This window comes from Sturnira hondurensis, unplaced genomic scaffold, assembly GCF_014824575.4.
Source record: "Sturnira hondurensis isolate 20B ecotype Veracruz unplaced genomic scaffold, ASM1482457v3 Scaffold0014615, whole genome shotgun sequence".
Taxonomy (NCBI): domain Eukaryota; kingdom Metazoa; phylum Chordata; class Mammalia; order Chiroptera; family Phyllostomidae; genus Sturnira; species Sturnira hondurensis.
In genome coordinates this window covers 845,098-866,756 of record NW_028087246.1, presented here as the reverse complement: position 1 = coordinate 866,756, position 21,659 = coordinate 845,098, and the positions used below count along the sequence as shown (strand labels likewise).

The 21,659-nt window shown below is 51.0% G+C and overlaps 1 protein-coding gene across 4 annotated transcripts in view; it reads left to right on the top strand.

Moving 5' to 3' along the window:
• DIS3L2 (DIS3 like 3'-5' exoribonuclease 2) overlaps window positions 1–21,659 on the top strand; it is a 279,723-nt gene that overhangs the window by 229,358 nt on the left and 28,706 nt on the right. For all 4 annotated transcript variants that reach the window (XM_037063524.1, XM_037063522.1, XM_037063521.1 and 1 more), the window contains exon 14: window positions 16,798–16,877. In XM_037063524.1, the coding sequence (XP_036919419.1) occupies window positions 16,798–16,877 (80 nt within the window). The remainder of the gene's footprint in view (window positions 1–16,797; window positions 16,878–21,659) is intronic.

Here is a 21,659-nt window from a genome sequence, read left to right as displayed (position 1 = left end):
GTTCTTCCTCTGCTCCAGTTACATGCGCTTTTCTGGAAGTGTCAGGAACAGGTGCACCTTCCAAAGTACAGTGAGTAGGGCCAGAAAGATAGCAAGACCAGTGGAGGGGCTGTGGTGAGCACACTCAGACCTTGCAGAGCAATGCATGGTGCACCTGTCCCCCACCATGAGCCAGGATGTCAAAGGAGAGCTTCGGTCTCAGCCTGACAGTGGAGGAAAGTGGCCACCATTAGTGCTGGTCTTGCTGGCTGCTTTCCCGCCTACTCTCCTTCCCTCTCTTCCCAGCAGAACCCTCCTCACTTATTTAAAAAAAAAAAAAAGAGTGAATTCACTCCCAGTCCTTTTGAAACCCAACATGTCAGTGATAGATGAGGCAGTATTCTTTAACTTCAAAGGAGAAAAAGTGAGGGAGTGAATGTGGGCCAGGGGAGTTGAAAAGTCCAAGGGAATAGGAGACATATGGGGTGACCTTGCCATCAGGAGGAGCGGCCTCTGTCCCACCCCTGCTGGTGCCATGCAAAGTCACAGACAATACCACTTTTAATAAATCATGAAGGGTCTTGAATACACGTTTTTGTCCGTTTTCAATGGGCCTGGGGCATACTGCTTAGGATATAGCCAGCCATTTATGCTGGGTTCCCAGCTACTTGGTGCGCTTTCTCGACTATGTAACGGAGGCTTTGCATATGTGATTTTGAGGGAGATTTCTTCAGATTTCCATAGCTAGTCACAGTAAAGGTGACCTCATGGGTAGTACGGGCCATTGTCACCCTTCACACATGGAGCCTTTGAGTGATGCTGAGCTTTGTGAAGTACCCATGCAGCACCTAATTCGATCACACATCTGACCCTTGCATCTCTTTGGCTCTGTCCCCCTCTCTGTGCTCAGTGTGCTACCGGGGGCCTCCACACAACCCCACTGTCCTCTGGGGGCCTTGGTGCCAAACAGAGAGCTCTGGGCCATTTTTCCCACTTTCACAATCCTGGGCCCCTGGTGATTCTGGCACGGGGAGTGGCTGCTTGTTCTCATGAGGGTGTGTGCGTGAAGATGCCTGTTGGAAGCGCCTTTTAAAAGTCACTCGCTTGTTTCCACAGGGGAGTCTCGGGGAAAAAAAGGGAAGAATAACCTGGGGTCACTTAAGAGCTGGCGGGGTCATTTCCTTAACCATCTGTGACCGTTAAGAGCCTGATTTTCTATAAAGAGGCGCAGCGGCTTCCTCGACATATTATTGGTAATAACAGCGAGAATTTATGGAGCACTGCCTCTTGCCAAGTGCTTGCCGTGTCATCCACCTCCTTTAGTCCTTATACCCATTTTACAGATGAGGAGACTGAGACTGGGCTTAAGTAGCCGGTTAAAAGTCACATTACTGGAAGAATCAAAATTAGGTTAGAAATAATCCTAATTCTGCTTAATTTTTAGGTTTTTCTTAGTGGTGGTAGCAGTTATAAAAAATGGTCCAGTTTAATCCTAGGATAACTTTGAAGAGCTATTTTAAAATACTGTTATGATTCCATTTATATAACATTCTTGAAATGACAAAATTATACTGCTGGAGAACAGATCAGTGGTTGCCGAGAGTTCGGGGTGGTGGAGGCGAGGGAGGTGGCCTGGAGGAGACCTTTGTGGTGAGGGAGCAGTCCTATATCCAGACTGCAGTGGCAGTCACTCACACCGACACGTGTGACCGAGTGACAGAGGACTAGACACCACTGTGCCAGTGTCAGTTTCCTGGGTTTGATATTGTATCATAGTTACTGAAGGTGCCACCTTTGGTACAAATTGGGTAAAGGGTGCACGGGAGCTTTCCATACTATCTTTGCAATTTCTGTAGATCTGTAATGATCTCAAAACAAAAAGTGGGTCTTTTTGTTCCCTTGGGTGGGACATAGGCATCGCACTGGGGGAAAGGCCAGGCCTCAGCTCAGGGGCTGCTGGCTCTCAGAAAGCAGTCCTCATCACATGGTTGTAGGTGGCCTAGGAGGGAACACCACCCAGAAGAGAGTCCAGGCGTCACCTCTGTCACGTGTGACCCAAGGTTCTGCTGTCACATGAGGAAGAACTCAGCTGAGTCAGGGCCCTGAGCTCCAGTCCCAGGGCTGCCGTTGTATGCTCCAGGACAAGCTTGGCCACCTCTGTGGCACAGAGGGAGAAACGGTCCTAGCACCGCCCCCAGGAGGCCGCTGGGAACAGGTGCGTGTGCTTAGTGCAGGGAGGCTTCTTGAGTAAGCGCAACATATTCTGACTGTTGCTGACCGCCGTCGATACACTTTATCTGTTCCCAAGTTGTACCCTTCCCTCTATAGTCAGACCCGAGGACAGTGCACAGTCACTCTCATTTTTCTGGTATTGGTCATTTATTCCTTCAACAGTTATTTTTTATTGTATTTTTTCTATTACCATTTAGTCCCCTTATACCTCCCTTTCTCCCCACAGTGCCCACACTGTTATCCATGCCCATGAGTCCTTTTTCCTTTTTGCTTAGTCCCTCCACCCCTCACCTCCCTCCCCCTTAGCTGTCATCCTGCTCACCATCTATGAGCCTGTGCCTATTTTGCTTGTTAGTTCAGTTTGTTCATTAGATTTCATATATGAGTGAAATCATATGGTACTTGTCTTTCTCTGACTGGCTTATTTCACTTAGCATAATGCCCTCCAGGTCCATCCATGCTGTCGACAAGGGTAAAACTTTCTTCTTTTTTATGATTGAGTAGTATTCCATTCTGTGAATATCCCATAGTTGTTTTAACAGTTACTTCTTGAGCACCTACTTTGCCAAAGACTGTGGTAGGTATTGGGGATGTAGTGATGGACGTGACTCGTGTGGTTTGTGCCCTCGGAGAACTAAAGGTCTCAGTTTTTCCTATTACCTGGGACCTCTTATCTGTGTCTTTCAAACCCTCGTTGTCCTGGCAGACTCACCGCACGCCTCACCCAGCCCACATGCAGATCGTCCTAGCAGATCCTTCTCTGAGCCCCAGCTGCACAGGAGGCAGTGTGACTTGGTCACCGATGCCAGCCCCGCCAGCCGTTTCCCCTCCCTTCTGGTGCAGAGCCAAGCAGCACACAGAGCGGTGCCCAGCAGGGCTCGCTCGCGGAGTGGTGCGATGGGCAGCCACAGGGAACCACAGGAACACCTCTTCCGGGGCTCTGGTTGTACAAGTGAAGTCATGGGTAAGGGCTAATGACTTAAGGAATAGAAGTTGGCTATATGAATCCCAGCCCACTTTTTCAATAGAATAATAATTGATTCTACATTAATCTTACCTTTTTGTTATTGCTTTTTAACATTCTTATTTTCTTCATGCCACCCGGTATTTTGACTAAAAGCAGGAAGACCTTGGCTCTGGTACTAGTCTTACCACTAACTATAGCTGTGTGACTGAGCCCTGTGAACCAGAACGCAGCTTTGGCAAATTGGAAAAGCAGAGCCAGACAGCCCTCTCGTTCTCACTGTGTGTCACTTGAGGGGTCTAACCAGGCAGCTCCAGCCTCCAAGCAGGGCGTTGAATCTGGCAGGTGCACCCAGGCATCCACTTCTCCAGTCCAGCTTCTCCACCTGAAACTGGACAGGTCAGCCATTCAGCCTCTCCACTGGACAGAAGGAGTACCCTCCTTGCTCTTCAGGGATGCCTGTGCCAGTGAGCCTGGGAAGGCTGATACCTTGAACGCCGCTTACTGTCCTTCATCTGTTAGAATCCAGAGAGGGAAGTGAATTGTTGGAGCCCCCTGTTTGTGGGAGGAGAAATTGCAGGCGTGGCCAAGTTGGGGATGATTAGACTTGAGCTACCTGGGCCTGGGCTCTGTTTCTGGGTCTACCCAGGGTTGCCTGACCCCAGGGTAGGCGAGTTACTTCACTTCTGTGAGCCTCGGTTACTGCACCTTTAACACAGAAGTAGCAGTACCTGTACACATGGCGTCTTTGGCACTGTGTCTGGTTGAATATGGAACCTATTATTCCTACTGCTTATTGCAGCGCCTATATCACACAAAAAATCCTTTATTTAATAAAGGCTTGTGAGAGATCACAAAGAGTAAGCCATTGGGATTTTCCTGTTGGAGCTTATAACCTGTGATAGGTAAACACACAGCTAGAGACATGTTCCAACTTGAGGATAAATGAGAGCATCAGACCGTGATAGAGGCAATTTTTTGTACCCAGACTGTCAGAAAGCAGCCCTCTCTCGTGCACTAGCAGGTCATGGCAGCCTCTCCTTCCCCGAGAGATTTACAGACAAGTTGATGCCGGTGCAGAGGTACCAGGCAGCCTCCACATTGAGACATCTGCCAACCTGGCAGGGCCTTAGAGCTTTGTTTTGAGTGGCGAGCCTCACGTAGGGCACAGCAGCCTCCATGCCCACTGCCTCCAGAGACTGGGTCACAGAGAACACAGTGGGGCTGCCCTGCAGGAGGGGCCTCCAATCAGCACACTGCCATCAGCGCTACGGATGAGTAGTATTCCGTTCTGTGAGGCTGTCCAGGGACACAGGTGATGCTCTGAGGCATTGAGTCCTGCCGAGTGACACAGGGGTCCTGCATGTAGAGAAGTGGCTTCCCAAATGGCTGCTCCAGCTAAGACGTGGCGCCCTTATGGTCATGGCAGTTCCTCAGGTTGTAGCGTGATCCCACCTGGAGCTGTTGCGTCCTGTCAGCTCGTTCTGGTGTGTCGTCGTCTTCTTCGTTTGGATCTCAGCTCATTGTAAGAAAGAAACCCAGGCCTTGTTACATCAGGAACATTCAGAGAATGTGTGCCGTTGCCAGGTACTGTTCTAGTGTGGTTTCCTGATTTAATTCTCACAACAACCCTATGAAGGAGGTCCTGTCATTGTCCCCATTTTCCAGAGGAGGAAACTGAGGTACAAGGAGGTACAGTTACTTGCCTGGGGCTATACAACTAATAGGAAGTAAAGCCAGGATCACAATCAGCCCAGAAAGGCTGGGCCTGGACTTCTGTGTGGCCCCCCGGCATCGGAAGCTGTATGTAAGTGCGCCGTTAGCATTCCCTTCCTAACACAGGAGGCCTGCGCCCAGGTGAGGGGGTCGCAGCAAAAGCATGGACTCTTAGGAATGCTGGGAGGAGGACTTGCGCAGTCCGACGGGCAGAAGGTTAGACTGGAGGGTCCCCAAGGCCTCTGCAGAGGGTGAGAGCCTCTCCCTGTGCCTAAGCTCTGTCTAGCCCAGGGCCTCCGGAGAGATGGCACAGAGGTGGGAAGGAAAACGGGGTTCTGCTGAATGAAAATGCTCCCCTAAGAGTCCTGCAAAACTTACTGTTTAACACTGGACATTATGTCTAGTTTCTTAAGTGATTTTCAAGTATGTTTGCTTATCCAACAATTTTCTGTTTACCAAGGCTGATTTTTCTGTTAGCAGGGCAAATAGAAATTCTGTTCATTTTTAACTAACCTCTTTTAAATTTTTTGGAGTTTTGCATTTTAACTTAGCTGTAAACTTCTTTCTGTACTTTCTTTAAACTTCAAAATACCTACATTGTCTTTGGTTTTTACCATAATTAGAATGGTCTCTATTAGATTAAAATGTTGTTCCATAAACAAAAAGGCTGTTTAAATGATTTTGGATGAGAACAGGAATCTTGGGTAACCCCAGGTACGGGCCTCCTAGGTATTGCTTCCACGTTGTTCTGAGCAGTTCAGACCAATAGGCATTTTGTGACCGGATGCGGATGGGCAGGAGGTGGTGCTGAGCCCGCTGCCGCTAGTTGAAGCCAAGTTGCAGGAGCAGGGGAGGGGGGCAGACTGACTGCCCCAAAACCAGAAAGGACCTTAGGGTGTGGTCCTGGCATATGTTGCCCAGACATTTGACCTTGTCTGGGAGGAAGGAAGTAGAATTAGCATGGCATCATGTCATGAACTTTGCTGCTTGCTCTTGGCTACACAGGCAGCCTTACATAGTAGAATTAATTCTCAGCTGTCACTTTGTTCTCATTAAAACATCTCAAGATGTGAGCCCTGGTCCTTCTGAAATCCTCCAAGCTTCTATTCTCACAGATTGAGCAGGGGCATGTTACAGGGCTTTCTTCCAGTAAACCTAGAAAATAGCTCACATTCACCCATAAAACAGACACAAGAAGGGCCATAAGGGAGCTGAGCTCCATTTCACAGGCGGAAAGGCCAAGGCCGACGGAGCCTTGTGCCCCTGGAGCCTGCGGGGAGCAGCGCAGGCCTGGAGCTGCTGGCTCCCAGCTTGGTTTACATAACTCCCGGCTCCTCAAGTCCCTGGAAACTGAGGCCAATTCCCTGGAAGATCATTCTGTTCTCTCCTGTTTTTCAAGAGCAGAGCCAGCTTGATTAGGGCTCTGAGGACTGTACAAGACTACCCCGCTTCCTCTCTTCTATGAGCGAGTGCCTTCCGTCACGATCGTCATTTAATCAGGCTGTGTTCAAACCTGCCTAGCTCTCAGTTTTACGTATGTTTGGCTTATATTTTGAAGGCCCGTATTTTATTTATGCATACCGTTATCTGTCTCCAAAAAGGATTTGGGAAAACTCACAACAAAGGAAATGGCCCATGAAATGAGTACAGTAGAAAGAAGGACAATGAGAACAAGAAAAGGAGGCAGAAGGATCCTGCTTTGGGGGGCGGGGATTTTCATAAGGTCATTTCTTATAACAAACCTCATTGGAAGTCAAGGGATACTTTTTCTAGCTCTCATGTAAGGCTTGGTGTTGGGGACATTAAATGTTATACTGGACAGATTTTTACATTTATGGAGTATGAAGAAGGAGCTTTTATGAGGCTGTTTCTTAAACAAACTTTGGTGAAAATTGAAGGATGGTTAAACATCTTGAAGAAGGCAAGTGAGCTGGTGAACAAGCTCATGTCATCCACGGACATGACTTTCCTGTAGCCTCACTTGACTCAAGGATGAGCTGAGAGCGGCTCCCTGAGTGGGCAGCTGGCCTCTCACTGGGCTGCTGTGGACACGGTTCCCCTCTTCCCTGCAGCACATGGAGCAGAAGTGAGAGGCAGTTTCTGGCACTGGAGGCCCCACGAGGTCTGTGGTGGGGAGAGTCTGCTCTGTGTGGGACAGGGCCCCTCACTTTGGAAAACAGATAAGCTAACCAGCAAGGCTGGTGTCTTCCAAATGCAGAGGGACCCAGATGACATCTCTCCCCTCCTAGAGGGCTAGATGTGTCCCTGCAGTTAGCAGTGTGGACGCAGCTTTGGGCAACTCCACTCTCAGCAGTGGTTGTCCTGAGCCCCAGAGCTCTGAGCAGAGAAGGGTCTGACTGGTAATGTACCAGCAGCATCACCCTCTTTGGCCATGAAAATCTTCAGGACTGCTTCAGCTGTGAGTAGGAGGAGCAAATTGGTTGCAAGTCCCTGCCTCGGACTGCCTGTGGCACATGCAGACGTGCTCACCATGCTTTGTCGTCTTTGTTGTCCCATCGCCCAGAAACTTGAAGGGCAGCAGCATGGCGCCATGACCAGGTGAGGCCTGGTCAGGACAGCTGGGGCAAGGGAACACCTGTTCTGCTGGAGGAGACCCCAGATGGGGAATGAGTGATTCTGGGTGGTTCTCAGCTGGTAATAGAGGCAGAGCTGATGTGGGACAGTGGCCAGCAGAGCTCTGCAGCCTCAGCCTTGCTGCTGAGCGATGAAATAACCCTCAGAAGAGGAGGCAGCCTGACAGCGGGCAGGAGAAGGCAGGCCTCTGCTCCCCAGGGACCAGCTAGTTGACTGAGGCAAACTGAGAACGGATCAGCAAGTGTGGCCTTAACCAAAGAGAGCCTCCCCGTGGGTCAGCTATAGGTGGAGAGACAGGCAGCTTTCCTTCTGAGCAAGTAAAACCTCAGCATCGAAGAATCCTTGTCCTGTCATTTCTAACCTTAATGAGAAGAGAACAAGCTTCTGGAACAGGGTGCGATGGAGTCAGGAGAAGGGGCCTTAAGTGAAAACGCAGCTGCAGGGTTTACAGACGGGGCCGCAGGGAGGCGTCATCCAGGGGCGCGGCCAGCCTCACCGGAGACTTTCCAACACTAATGGATCGGGAACTCCATGCTGAACAGCACTGAGCTCGAAGGGTCCCCGTGCCAGCAGATGGGTGTATTTTTCTTGAAAGACCAAGGTGCCAGAAAGCTCCATGATTACGTTACTGGAGCAAGGTTCTGTTTTGTGGTTTGTGAGGCTGAGCGTCAGGGCTGCAGGGTTCTCTTGCTCTTTCTCACTCTTATTTTTTCCAGGTCAGAACCAGAGCCTGGGGTGGGGAGGAAAATCCTGCTGAATGAGCAAGTTCTTTCTTAAAAAGCTCCCTCCAAGTCCAAAAAGACTTCAGTGGACTTAGGAGAAAGAAACTTAATACATTGCCGTAGAATCATTGTGAACCCAGTGAAAGCCAAGTCCACAGCATCTTTGTCTTATAAAAGAAAGCAAAGAGGAGATGGAAAAAAAGAAATAATGCTTAGGAAATCCAAACCAAACAAGGAAAACTAAAGAAGAAAAAACTAAAGATCACTTCAGAGAATATGAAGATTTCCTTCTAATAAGATTCTCAATTACAAAACCAGGCTCAGGTAGAAGTGACTTTCCTCTTCATAAGTGGCATACCTGAAATGTTTGAACCGGGATGGGATCTGCCACTTGCATCTTGAGAGAGAGTTGGACACCCTGCAAGACCAGTGGACTGTGCGGGGAAGAGTCAGCCGTGGAGCGGCTGGAGGCCTCCCAAGCTGGTCCTTGACCTGCATTTGAACCTTGGTCCTAATAGCTAGCAGATTGGAGCAAGCTCACAGGCCTCCCGGAGAACCCATGTTGGTTTGAACTCAGGCGGGCCCGGCCACAGAACTATGACTCTTCTTTCACCAGCCACCTCTGTCAGGCCTCCTGTGAGTGGAACTCAGCGCTGGGCTCTGAGTCGTCCCAGCTTGGCCATGGAGCAGCCTGCAAGTGCCATCCAGGCCGTGGCCAGAAGCCTGGTTGCCCATCACGGGTCACCTTGGAGCTTTTGTGGACAAGACAGGCAACTCCTAAACTTCTTAACACATTTTTTGCCTATCCAAGATCAGGCCAGGTGTTTTCAAAAGCAGCAGCAGCTCTGAGCTGGGGCCTTCCAGCTCAGAGCTGGAACAACCTGGGGTTCAGTGCCCGGGAGCCTGTGTGTCACATTCTCTGGGAATGTAGCTGTTTGGGAAAGCCAGCCATGCACCTGAACAGACTGAAGACTGACATGCGCACTAGCCCAGAGAAATATCTGGCACACCACCCTTAGCCACCCTTTCCGGCACTTTTTTGGTTAGCCTCATGAATGTGATCTGGCCCATGTGGGTTGGCCTCCAAAGTAAAGTCACACATCCTTTAATAGTGGCATCCAGTGACTCCATGCACCCCTCTCCTGCTTAGCCCGGGACATTTGTTCTTCCCCTTAGGTTCACCTGGAGGGTCTTCCTCAAGCTATGTCTGAGAACCCTGAGGAAGACTTGGTCCTGAGTCGGTCGTACTTGTTGCTCACCTGTTGCTACCTGCTGGGAGGATGGCCCTTCTGCCTCTCTTGTCCCCTCTCCCTCTCCCAGCCCAGAGGGACTGCAGGGAACTTCTGGCGGTCCTAGCAAACCCCAGCAGGGCCTATACCCGGCATACCCATGGTGCATGGAGAAGGGCTCAGTTCCCCGAGGGTCCTAATAGCCCCTTCCACTCACCCAGATGCTTCGGCTCACCCACACTGCCAGTTTCCCTGGGCCCCCGAGAGCAGGAGAGCTGGTCAGAAGGGGTCCCGGCCGGAGCCTCATACCCCCACTGCCCCGGCCTGCCCTCCTCTGTCAGCTGGGGTGAGCCCCTGAAAGGGGAAGGCTCTTCCCTTTCCTGTCCGAGGGGCTGGCCTGTCCTTCATGCGGAGGAGAGCCTTGCTTCTGACCAGACCCGCCTAAAGGCCTCCTTGCTGTGCAGGGCCCTTCGGGCCCTTTGCTGCCTTCCCACCTTTCCCAGCCCCAGGACTGCCGTGGCGTTGGAGCAGACTGGTAGAGGGGGGTGAGCTCTTGTCCTGCCGGATGTAGTAGCTGCCCTGGGGAGCAGGGGAGAGACCTCATGACGTCCCAGATGGCTGTCATGCTGCAGGCCAACTCTCCAGGCTGAGCCTCTCTGTGGGCCGGTCCTTGCAGGCTTTGGTTAGAGCCGGTACCGACGCAGATGCAGCCTGGGACCTGCCTGTTTCCTTGCCGTGCCTGGCTCGTAGGACGTGCTCAGTGACTGCTTTTGGGGAAAGGCTGAGTGTGCCTCTTCAAAGGCACTAGGGAGATGGGCCACCTGAGCACAAGAGAATTCGAGCCACTGCCTGTTGTCCGGTGGCACAGTTACTGAATGCGGGCAGGTGTGTGGCAAAATTTCTTCACTGACGTAAGAGGAGGAATGACAAACTCGGTGGAGAGATTGAATGACCAAAGAACTGTTCGGCCAGATCACAGTGTGCCACAGGGCACAGACACCTGCAGGGGGCGTGATTCTGTGTCTGTACATCAAATGTCTGGAGTTGTTAGCAGGTGAACAAAGTGTTCTAAATCCCTTCTGTGCAGTTCAGCCCACCAACCTGCATTGGGCGCCTGCTGTGATGAGGGCACTAAGTATTCTGGGTACCTGGGAAAGCTACCCACCCCGAGCCCTTGGGCTCACCCAGAAGAGAGGCCCTGCCTCCCGTTACCAGGGGCATGAGGAACGAACGATGCACTTTTACGGAAGCTCTAAGGATGTGTGGGGTCTCGCTGGGATAGGCAGGAAGGGCTCTCCTGGAAGCAGTCTCAGCGTGAAGAAGGTCATGGTGTGAATGTGCAGAGTGTGGTCCAAAGTCATGCTGTGAGCTATGCGTCGTAGGAAGGGTGCACAGTGCTATGCAGCGGAAGGAGAGTGGGGCCCCCTTTCCTGCCCAGCAAACTTGTGTTTCTTCTTTAAGAGTCCTGTCTTCTACTCTGAGGTCCTCCTGGATGGCATACCCTCCTCGGCGCATGCCCAGGTCGTGCATCTCCCCGTCACAGTCCATATGAGCAGCCAACTCCACAGAGCCCAGGCTGTGTTTAATTCATTTTAACATCTGACATATAGACAGCAGGAAGCTGTCACAGGTACTTCAAGAGGGAAGTCTCATCAGGCTTGTGTTTTAGCAAGGTGGCTTGGCCGGTTGTGGAGCATGAATTAGAAAAGAGCCAAGGGAGTGGGTGGACATTAGTATGTGTCACTGTCCTCAAGAGAAAGGGTGTGCAATTACCAAACAAAACAGTGGAGGTCCTGAAGGCTGGCAGAGACCAGGCATAGCTCGATCAAGGCTCCGGCTCTGCTCGCCTGCCGGTCTGCTGGCCTCTGCTGGCCCAGCTTCCTCTGTGACTTGGCTTCTTTCTCAGGCTGTAAATGAGCCACCTGCACCAGTGCTGGTCCTAGTGCCCAGGAGCACCCAGCAAGCATCCCCTTGTATGATGGGTCTCTGCTGGGTCACACATCCATTCCCAAACCAGTTCCTGGAGCCAGGAAATGCCCTGCACAGATTAGCTTGAGTTTCTGTCAGTTACTGAAAGGTACGTAATTACCTTAGAATTGTCAGGTCCAGCCTTGGAGATTGGATCTGCATCCTCTGGGAGCCCCTGGACTGGGGTGGAAGGGTGAACAGCAGAGAGAAACCAGGGTGTTGTTCCGAAGGAGGACGTGACGCTAGATGAGCGTCTGTGTCTGCCCATGGGCCAGTTTGACTCATTCATTCATCTGTTGAAATGTCCACATGGTAGGCACCTACACACACTTAAACACCTGTAGAGACATACTTTGTAGATGTCCCTCACCTGGGGACATCATCTTCCCAGGTGAGTCAGACCTCTCATGGAGGACCCCCACGCCCACACACACCTCTGACTCTCCATCCCTTGATTTCTCCTCAGATCTTGTGACTAACCGTTGCATCTCCAGGGTCAGACACAGTGTATTCTCCGACCACAGCCTCCAGTCCCTTCCACTGCCTTTCCCAGGGTCTCCCACGACTCCTGTGCTTAATCTCATGGTCACCTGGTGAACTAGTGTAGACCAGTGGTCAGCAACGTGGACCGCACTTTGTCTCTGCCACTGACTTGCTAATCTGGGCCAAATACTTAAACACCTCTGTAACAGAGGGCTAGGAAACCAGCTCTCGGGCTGTTGGAAAGATGAAATGAAGTTGTGTGTGGAAGTTGCTTAGAATGGAAGACATGCTCAATATCAGCTCCATACAAGACATCTGTCACCCAGACCCTTCTGTTTTCTGCCAGCAAGCCCCTTTCCGTTCCATTTCCTGCCTCTCCCTCCTTAGAGTCCCTGGTTCATCTGTTGCCGATGTCATCTGTCCACTCTCTTGCTCCCTCAAACCTTATTCTTCCCTCACACCTTCCTGGCAAATTCTCAGCTTTGGACCAACCTAACTTTCTTCATGCCAGTGTCTAGGGGCTAGAAGAAACCAACTGGGCAGATGGTTGCTGCACCAACCCCAGACCCCGTGGCCTCTGCCAGCCCCCTAGCACCCCTGGCAGTCCCCCCGCTCTCCCCCGCTCTCCCCCGCTCAACTGGCTTTCCTCTTCTCCAAAGAAGCGGTTTCAGACTTCCGCCACTGCCCTCGAACTTCCTCTCCTTCCTCACCAAATCCGCCGTTCCTTACAGATAGTTTCACCTTCTAACTCTGAGAAACACACAGAAATCAGACTGGAATGTTCCAAACTACCACCACCTGCCAAATCCGCAGATAGGTCTGCACCCCTGCGGGCCTTCCCCACCCCTGCAGTGGGGACAGGGCGTCGGATTGTCATCTCAGACTCCTCGACTCTGCCCTTATCTCTGTCCTGCCTGTATTTTTGACCCCTCTCTGTAGGGCCTCCACCTCAGCATTTAAACAAGTCTTGGTCATCTTAGAACACACTCTCCTTCAGTCCCACGTCCTACCGTCCTGCCCTTTCCATCCCACTCATCACCATCTAATTTTCTAGAAGAGTTGTATACGCTCACGGTCCCCTTTCCTCACCTTCCATTCATTTGCAAACCTGTCACACCCAGGTATCTGCCCCCACCACTCTTCTGAGAGTTTTTGTTGCTCCCTCCAGTGGATTCTTCATTTTGGGTGCTCATTCCTCTCTTACTGAACCTCTTAGAACAATTTAATGCTGCTGACTGCTCCCTCCTTAAGACACGTTCTCCCCTTGGCCCCTGTGACCTCATAACGGAAAAGTCCATGGCCACTCCTTCTCGGCCTCTATTGTCCAGCTTTTCCATACTGCTGCCTCTTAGGGTCTGTCCAAGACCCCATTTTTACTCTCCACACGCTCTGAGGACAATCTTGTCCACTCTAGTGACTTCAGTTGCCACTCACTTGGCACCCACAGGTCCCCAGATTTGTGCCTCTAGATTACACTCTCTGTCCCTTACAAACTTCAGGGTTGTCCATGCAGCTGCCTGCTGGTCGTCCGCAGTAAGGTGGCACCATAAAGTCAGCTCTCCCAGACTAAGCTCAGACCCTCTTCCCAGACCTGCTGTTCCTCCTCCTGGCCATGGCAGCACCGTCTGCCCCGCTGCCCAGGACGGAGAACTCCTCCTTCTCGCACGGACTTCGTAACCAGACCATCGCCAAGTCCTCTGATTCTGGTGAGGTGGAAAGGATATGGGTTTGGTTGGAATTCTCATTCTCATCGTGGTTTGGGCAAATTACTTATCCTTTCTCAGCCTCAAGTGCCTCACCTGTAAAAAGAAAGCAGTAACACCTAATCCACATGGCTGTGGTCAGAATAAAGGAAGTACTCACCTGGGAGGCGTCCAGTGACTGGAAGTTCTCCATTCAGGAAAGAGGGGCTCTCTTCGGTCTCCAGTCCCTGTCACCCTCCCTGTTACCGCCTCTGCTCACTTGGCTTTTTTTTTGAATCAGTATATACATAGTTTCTTGACCTTGAGAATCCCCCTGGAATTAAATTACCCATAATTCTTTCATGACTAAGGACTACAGTTCATAGCTCAGCATGAAGAATTTGGAAAATGCAAAGAAAGTCAAACAATTGCTCTTGCCATTTTGATATCCCATCCAGTCTTTCTTCTATGCAGTCTTTGTTGTTAATTATGTCGTTTTTCTATACATAGTAAGTGTTCATCCTGGGGGTTTTTTTCCATCTAATCCAAATAATTTCCCCAGGTTAATAAAAATTCTTTATAAGCAGTGTAATGGCTGCATGCTGTTCTGCTGTGACCCTGGTGTAGTTTGTTTAACCAGTCTGCTGTTGCTGGTCTTTTAGATTATTTCCAGCAAATAATACTAAGGTGAACAGTTTCGCAAAAACAAAGTTTTCCTCCTACATTTATAATAATTTTTCTAAGCCATAAATGTATAATCTGAATCACTAGATCAAAGGATTTAAAGTTTTCTAAGCCATCAGTCTTTGAAACAGACTAGATGAATATAGGCCTGACCTTGGCTACAAAGCCGGGGCGGGGGGCGGAGGGGGCAGTAAAGAGAAAAGGGTTATTTTAACAGATTTTTTAAAATAATTATTTCTTATTTCAAATTAGTTGAATGTATTAAACCATCCGATTAACATTTCCTTTTCAATACACAGCACTAGATGTGAGTTATATTAAGAATCTTCCCTTTCTTTTTGCTTTCAAGATAAGTACTGTGATTGAATGCATAAAACAAAGAATAGTTGTATAATTTATCATGGGCATGCTGTTACTGTACTTGATTTCTTTCTTGGTGCTTCCAAGAAATTCTAGAATGATGTTATGTTTTTGTAACTGAATGAATTATATAGAACTTCCAGGTCATGTTTATTTTCTTCTTGTAAGTAAAAATGTCTGCTTCAGGATATTCAGAAAATGTGATATTATTAATAAAACTCACCTCTATACTAAAAAAAATTATTTTACTGAAGGAGGGCTGGGAAGAACCGAGCTGTGATCGGTAGGGAAAACACGCCTTTGACTTGAAGTTCTGGCTTCGCGATGGTAAAGACGGCCTTGTTTCTGCTTTTGTATTTTCGTCTGGGTCAGAAAGAGGACAAGCCCTTCCTACGAGCTCGATTCCCTCTAAGGAAGAGAAAAATTGTCCAGCACCCAGTGATGCAGATCATTAGCTGTGTTAACAGCCTTGCAGTTAGGAAAAGAAGTTATGATAATGTATCCTCCTAATGTGCAATTAATTTTAGTGAAAATTTCCCTAGTGATTTAAAAGTCCAGTGACTCTGTAAGTCTAGTAACTGGCTCTGCATTTGGAAATGTTACAGTTGTCACAGCCACTGGGCTCTAGAGTGAGACACATGGGACCTCCCTGAGCCCTGGCTTCCCAGTGACACAGACGGAGTTCTACACTTACCTGAGCCCCCCTACCCCCATCCCCCACCACTTAGCCCCCCTCTGGAATCTGGAAATAAACTGAGACTTCATTACCAGAATTCTTTAAAAATCAAATTCTTTATTTTTATTTTTTATTTTTAGAGGGGAAGGGAGAGAGAAAGAAAGACAGGGAGAGAAACATCAATGTGTGGTTGCCTCTAGTGCGCCCCCCTACGGGGGACCTGACCCACCACCCAGGCATGTGCCCTGACCGGGAATCGAATTGGCCGTCCTTTGCTTTGCAGTTCAGTGCTCATTCCACTGAGCCACACCAGCCAGGGCTCATGACCAGAATTCTTGTTTGTGATCTTTCCTAATCAGAGAGAACTAATGAGTGCCTCCAGGTTAACATGACCAAAATCAAACTGTTGACTTCCTATCCATATCCAAGTTCAGTCTTCCCACCCAGCAATGGAATACCTGCCTGGTTGTTCAAAAAAAAAAAAATCAAACCATCATTGATTTCTCCTTTTTTGTCCTCACCACTTCCCAACCTCAAATCCATCAGTATATCCTGTCGATTCTACTTCGAAAAGTTCACTTCAAAGATAAATCTCAGATTGATCATTTGTGACTCTCTTGCCTGCCCGCACTCCCCTTCCAGCCTCTGTCGTCACTTGCCTGCTTTTCTCAGTAGCCTCCTGCAGGTTCCTGCGTCTGCTCTCTCCCCTGCAGTCTAGGCTCAACGTGGCAGCCAGACAGATCTGGCCAAAGCTTAACTTTGACCATGTTGTCCACCCCTTCCATAAATCGTGTCATAGTTCTTCCTTTGCTATTAAGGTGGTACCAAAACTTCTCATGTAGCTAAGAAGGTCGTGCATTCTCTGCCCTGGCCTTCCTCCCCACCACCGCTGCCCTGTGTGCAGCGAGTGCTGGCTCACCAGCTTTCCCTCAGTCCTGGAGCTCCTGCACCCGGCCCTCTGCTCTGTGCAAGGAGAACCTCCTGCCCTCCCCATCCTCCTCCCCTCGCTCCAGGCAGCTCCCCCTTCCCTCACTCCTAGTCTAGGTCCACGCACTTACCCCTGGAGAAACATGAGAGGTTTGCCCTGCTTCAGAGGACCTATTTTAACTTGAAGTCATATATATTCATCTGTTAGCTTATGTGATTGTTGACATCCATCTCCTGAACTATAGACTGTGAGATCTGTGTGAAAGGCCGCTTTCTGCTGCTGGGCACCGTTCTTTCCCCATCAGCTAGCTCCGGGTCACAAAGCAGGAGCTTAATAAATAACAGGTTGCGTGCTAACTGAGCGAGTGGAGTCCTGGCAACAGTGCCTGCTGCCAGCGGTGTCCCTGTAAGACGGGCCCTTCCCCACCGTGGCGGGCCCGGGTTCCCCACAGCGTGTCAGCTGGGTGGGGGGGTGGGGGGGGCGTGATTTTGCTGCTTTTTTTTTTTTCATTTCAGCTGTCACAATGGACAGAGCATTCTACCTACAACTTACTTTTTTTCCTCTTCTCCCTTTATTCAGCTGAAGCTTGCTTTCACTCTGGACCACGAGACTGGATTGCCACAAGGGTGTTACATCTACGAGTACCGCGACAGCAACAAGTAAGCCCCTCAGTGGGAAGGAGTGTCACCTCACCGTGTCCCACAGGGGGAGCACCTGTGGGCTTCCTTATACTGGGCTTCCCCTGCAAAGGGACTGTCAGGGCGGGAATCCCACTTTTGTGACTGTCCCAGGAAATAGATGGCAGAAAAATATTTCTCTTATGACATCTCTTCGGGCCCCCAACAGAGAACTCGAAGTGCCTGCAGGAGAGCAGTTGTGGTGTCGGTCCCGAAGCAGACCTTCCTGTCCGGGCTCCAGCTGTTCCCCAGCCCCGCCCCCACTTTGTCTCCAGCCACATACCTGCTCACTTGGTTCACCGTGGGGCTTGGCTTGCATTGCAGTTCTGTCGGGCAGTGCTTGAGTGTGCAAGTTTTGTTGTGGTAGTCCGCCTTGTGGATTTTGTACTTGGAGCGTTCGAGTGCTTTTGGAGATTTAACCCGGAGGCCGTCTTAGGAATACGGCAGCTGGCATAGGTCTCTAGCCCCACCTTTCTCCCTGGTACCCTGCTTCCAGGACAGTGTGTTTTTGTCCGTAAGATAGGAAAAGTGGTGGTGAGTGAGGCAAAGGGAGTGTGCCCTGATGATGACAATGACAGTGGCAGTGATGATAAATAAGGACGGCACCACCACTGAGGTCCTCTGCTGGGTGTCAGGCACAGTCCTGGGACATCAGTCTTGCTGTCCAGTTTAATCCTCATGACAACCTGAAGAGTTTCCTTGTAGCACAGATGCTGCCGAAGCCAGCACTGGAGTTTTCTTTCACTGTCGATGTATTTGCAGAAGCCAAGGTCTAGGGGACTTGTTCACAGCCACTGGCCACAGCTGTGCGAGGCAGAGGCAACATTACCGATTGTCATCCCAACTTGCTCCCTTTGAAAACCCCAGTCCGTGGCAAGAGCAATCCAAGTACAGGTTGAGGACAGCATGCCCTGGTCTGCACATTTAAATGTCCAAACTGCACCGTCTTACTGGTGGGGAACTCAGTGGCCGCATAACAGGGGGCTGTGCATCGCCTTCCAGAAGAGAAACTCGTGTCTTTCTCAGGAACTCTCACTTTGTTCATGGTCGAGATGGTTCCTGGGTGCCTTTATGATCAAACCCCCCACTCAGGGTACTTTCATTGCCGTTTACCCTGGGGCGGTATCTTTAGGAGGAAGTCGTGGTGAGCTCTTGTATGCCCTCAGCTCCCACCAAACCAGTCATTTAGGAAAGGCTGGCTGAGCACCCTTAACACCATCACTCCGCCTCTGGGTTGGCCTGTGCCAGGCTGCGTGGGCCATGGTGTCAGAACTGCGCTCTCAGCTTCTTGTCATTCCTAGAGACGTGGGGCTGAATTTGTCTGTAGTCCGGGGGTGGCAGGGGCAGTTGAGCAAGTCGCTGGGTGCCAAGGGCAAGCATCGCTGGGGAAGAGGGGAAACATAAGCCCTAAGTTGCTTGGTGTGCCATTCTGCCACCCTGCCCGGCAGTGCCACCCTGTGCTGCCTGCTACTCGCTGGTGGCAGTGCGTGGCAGCAGAAATGGGTCGTCAGACCCAGGGCTGTACATACTCCATTTCTGGCCTGACTCTTCGCTCCCTGAAGCAAAGGTCAGCAGAGCAGTTTTTGTTCAGCTGGAGACCCTTCCCAGTGCCCGACTGGCACTCCTTCCTTTAAGTTCCTGTGGCCCAATTATGGCGACTTTGGTCGCTTTTGAAGCTGAGAGGAGAAAACAGTCCACTCTGTTTCTCGGCCCACCCCTAGGTCCAGTGCACATGCGTATCAGAGTAAGCGGTGTGAGAGGGGAATCTAGGGGCTGTACATACTGGTAAGCTTTGGCCTTTGGAGACCTGAGAAAGAAGACGTGGGAAACGGGGCAGGAAAGATGTGGTCCATTGCCTCCATGAGCCCTCTCTATGGCTCTTTCTTGCTTGTGTTTGAGGCACTGTTCATTCTCAATCCATGGACAGTTTCCTAACCTCACTGAGCCTCAGGTTTCTTCTTCTGTTAAGAACAGTGAGACTCATTATACCTACCTGGTGTGATTGTTATGGGGATCGCGTGGGGTGACATGTGAAAACATCGTCACTGTCCTACATGTAGAATGCCCAGAGCGTCGATTGCCTCTCCCGCCCAAACACAGAGAGCACCTCCTGCGTTCCCTTCTGCTGTGAGCTCTGATGCAGCGACCCTCAGAGTGCTGATTCAGGAGGTGGCTGGTGCCCAGGCCTCAGACAGCCCTGGGCTGTGTGCATGCACTCTGTCCAAAGGCGACTCCTTTCCCCACTCAGGCATCATGAAAACTCCATGAGCTTGACCATGACTTTCTCTTCTCCCCCAGGCTCTGCCTTATGTTCCTCTGTTTGCTTTGGGAGTCATTTCCCCAGAAGTGCCTGAATCCCAATATTGGTGTAATAGCGATGTTTAGGAAGTGAGGGTATTTGCCCCGGGCACTAAGGGACCGAATAACGTGGAGGTGGCAGCAGCAGAGATGAGGTTCTGCATGTGGGAGACATTAGCTTGGTATCTCAGTATTAACTTGCAATAATTGATTATTGAAGCCACTACTTGTTTTGTTCATTTCAGTAACCCCAGTGACTAGTCCAGTGCCTGGCAAATAATGCTGGATGAAGGGGGTAGGGGCACCCAATTTCATCCTTTTAGAGCGAGAACCTAACTCTTGGGAGTCACGTCCCTTCCCAGCCTTTGTCTTTGCGTTTGCTGTAGGGCTACGCTGAGGGTAACATTACTCATGACATCAGGGAAACCATCTGAGGGTATTTATGGATTCTAAAGAGCCAACGTGTAGAAGAAGGAAGCCGTAAAAATTTGGTTTAACCCGTGGATAGAGTAGTAATTACAGCTTTTACATCAACTGCCTACAATTTTTTGCCTGATAGTGAAGCATTAAATGTGCCAGACAAACTTGTAGGAACCAAGTTTGACAGTCAGGCTGCACTTCGTTCATGACCTCGTGAGTGTCTGGTCCAGGGCTCATAAGAGTGGTCAGTCCCCACCTCCTGACTGCCCACACCAGGCCACGGGCTTACCCAGGTCGTTTCCAGTTCCAGAACCACTCAGGACAGACGTTACAGTCCCAGTTTTACAGATTACTAAATAAAAACAAATGAAGACTGAGAGTCCAAGAGGTTTGTCTGCCCAAGGTCATGCTGTGGTCAAGAGCAGAGCCTGAATTTTACCCCAGCTCTGGCAGATACCAAGGCCCAGCTGTGCCGTAACATCCACTGCCTTCATCTCAGCAGCTTACAGCTCGAGGGGCTTCTGATTCACAGAAGCTGGCAGGCCTCCTCTAAGCTGGCCTGCCCTCAGAGCAGTCTGTCTGGAAACCCCTGGGATTTCTAGTCCCTGCAGACCTCTGGGTGGATAGACAGCCTGGTCTGGTGGAATGAGCTCTCAACGTGCCATTGTGAGTCTGAGTGTGGCCACTCTCTGTGGCAGGTCATCACCGTCGCCCAGGGTGCAGCCTACCCAGTAGAGACGTGAAGAGGCCAGTGCCCCGCAGGGTGGGGCCTGGGCAAGATGGAAGGTGCCGTGGAGGTCTGGGGGTGGCACCTGCCCTTGCAGCTGCCCAAGGGGCCCGGGCAGGGGCCTGGCAGACCCAGGCTCCAGCTTTGGGCTGCCCTCTACACCTCCCAGGGGCTGCTGGGCCTGGCCTGGTCCAGAGACCCCCGGACACCCACAGCCTGCGCCCCACCTCCACCTTACTCTGGGGATAGGTTAGTTTGCTAAACCAATGAAACTAAAAAGTTTGGTTTTTCCTGCCTCGCTGGATGACTGATACCATCAGAGCTAACAGCCAGCACCTAGATGATCGGAGAGCGTGCTCCTGCGGGGCTGACTTTCCTCAGCCGAAGTGCCTCCCACCTTCACAGCCCACCCTGAAGGACAGCGGCGCTGTGCCTTCCTGAGGGCATGGCAGTCTGGTCCTCACGCCCTGTCCTCTCCCTAGTCTATGGAAGCCTCTGAGCTCAGGCCACTGGCCTCTCTGGCTGTGCCGGGGCTCTCGGCCCCTGGGTTCTTTCCTCCAGCCCCTGATCACATAGTCCTTTCTGAATGCAAGGGCTTCCCAGCGTGCTGGCCCGCCTCTGGGGGTCTGGCCCACTTGGCTCTCCAAGGTCTGAGGACATTCTCCAGGTAGGCAGGGCAGACCGAGGGACAAGGCTTAGGGTCACACTGGGATTGTCCTGTTGTTTTGTTCTCATCACAGATGTCATGCTGGGCCAGTTCAGGTGCACTGACAAGCGGACTCCGAATGGGAGTAACGTGCAGGAGACACTTGTGGGTGAAGGGAGCACACAGGAGCTGCTGGGGCTGCAGCTGGTCTGCTCCTGAGAAAGAGCAGTCTGGGGGAAGGAGGGCTGGTGAGCGGGCCTCGGGTTCTGAGAAAGTTGTGGCCAGGCCAGTGATGCACCCTTAAGCCCAAACCGCTGGTTGGAGGAGCTTAGAAAGGAGAAATGAGTGAGACAAACTGCCACCTCCATTATCCTAGTGGAACTCGGGCCCCAACTGGTTCTCACCTCAGCTAGCGCCTCAACAGGTCCTGGCAGCTCAGCTGGTAGTGTGGCCCAAACCTTCAGGGCAAGGTTTCTGAGCCCTTGGCTGTCCTGCCCTTCTCGGCACAGGGTTGACACATACATCTGCTCACAGTGGGGCAGGGGAGTCCAGGAGGTTCGCTGGGGCCCCACACATCTCCTTCCCTGCCCCTCCTCTGACCTGGGTTATCACCCCAGTCAACTCCCCATGGTGACTCCTCCTCTTATCTTCTGGCCCCTGGACACACACGGTC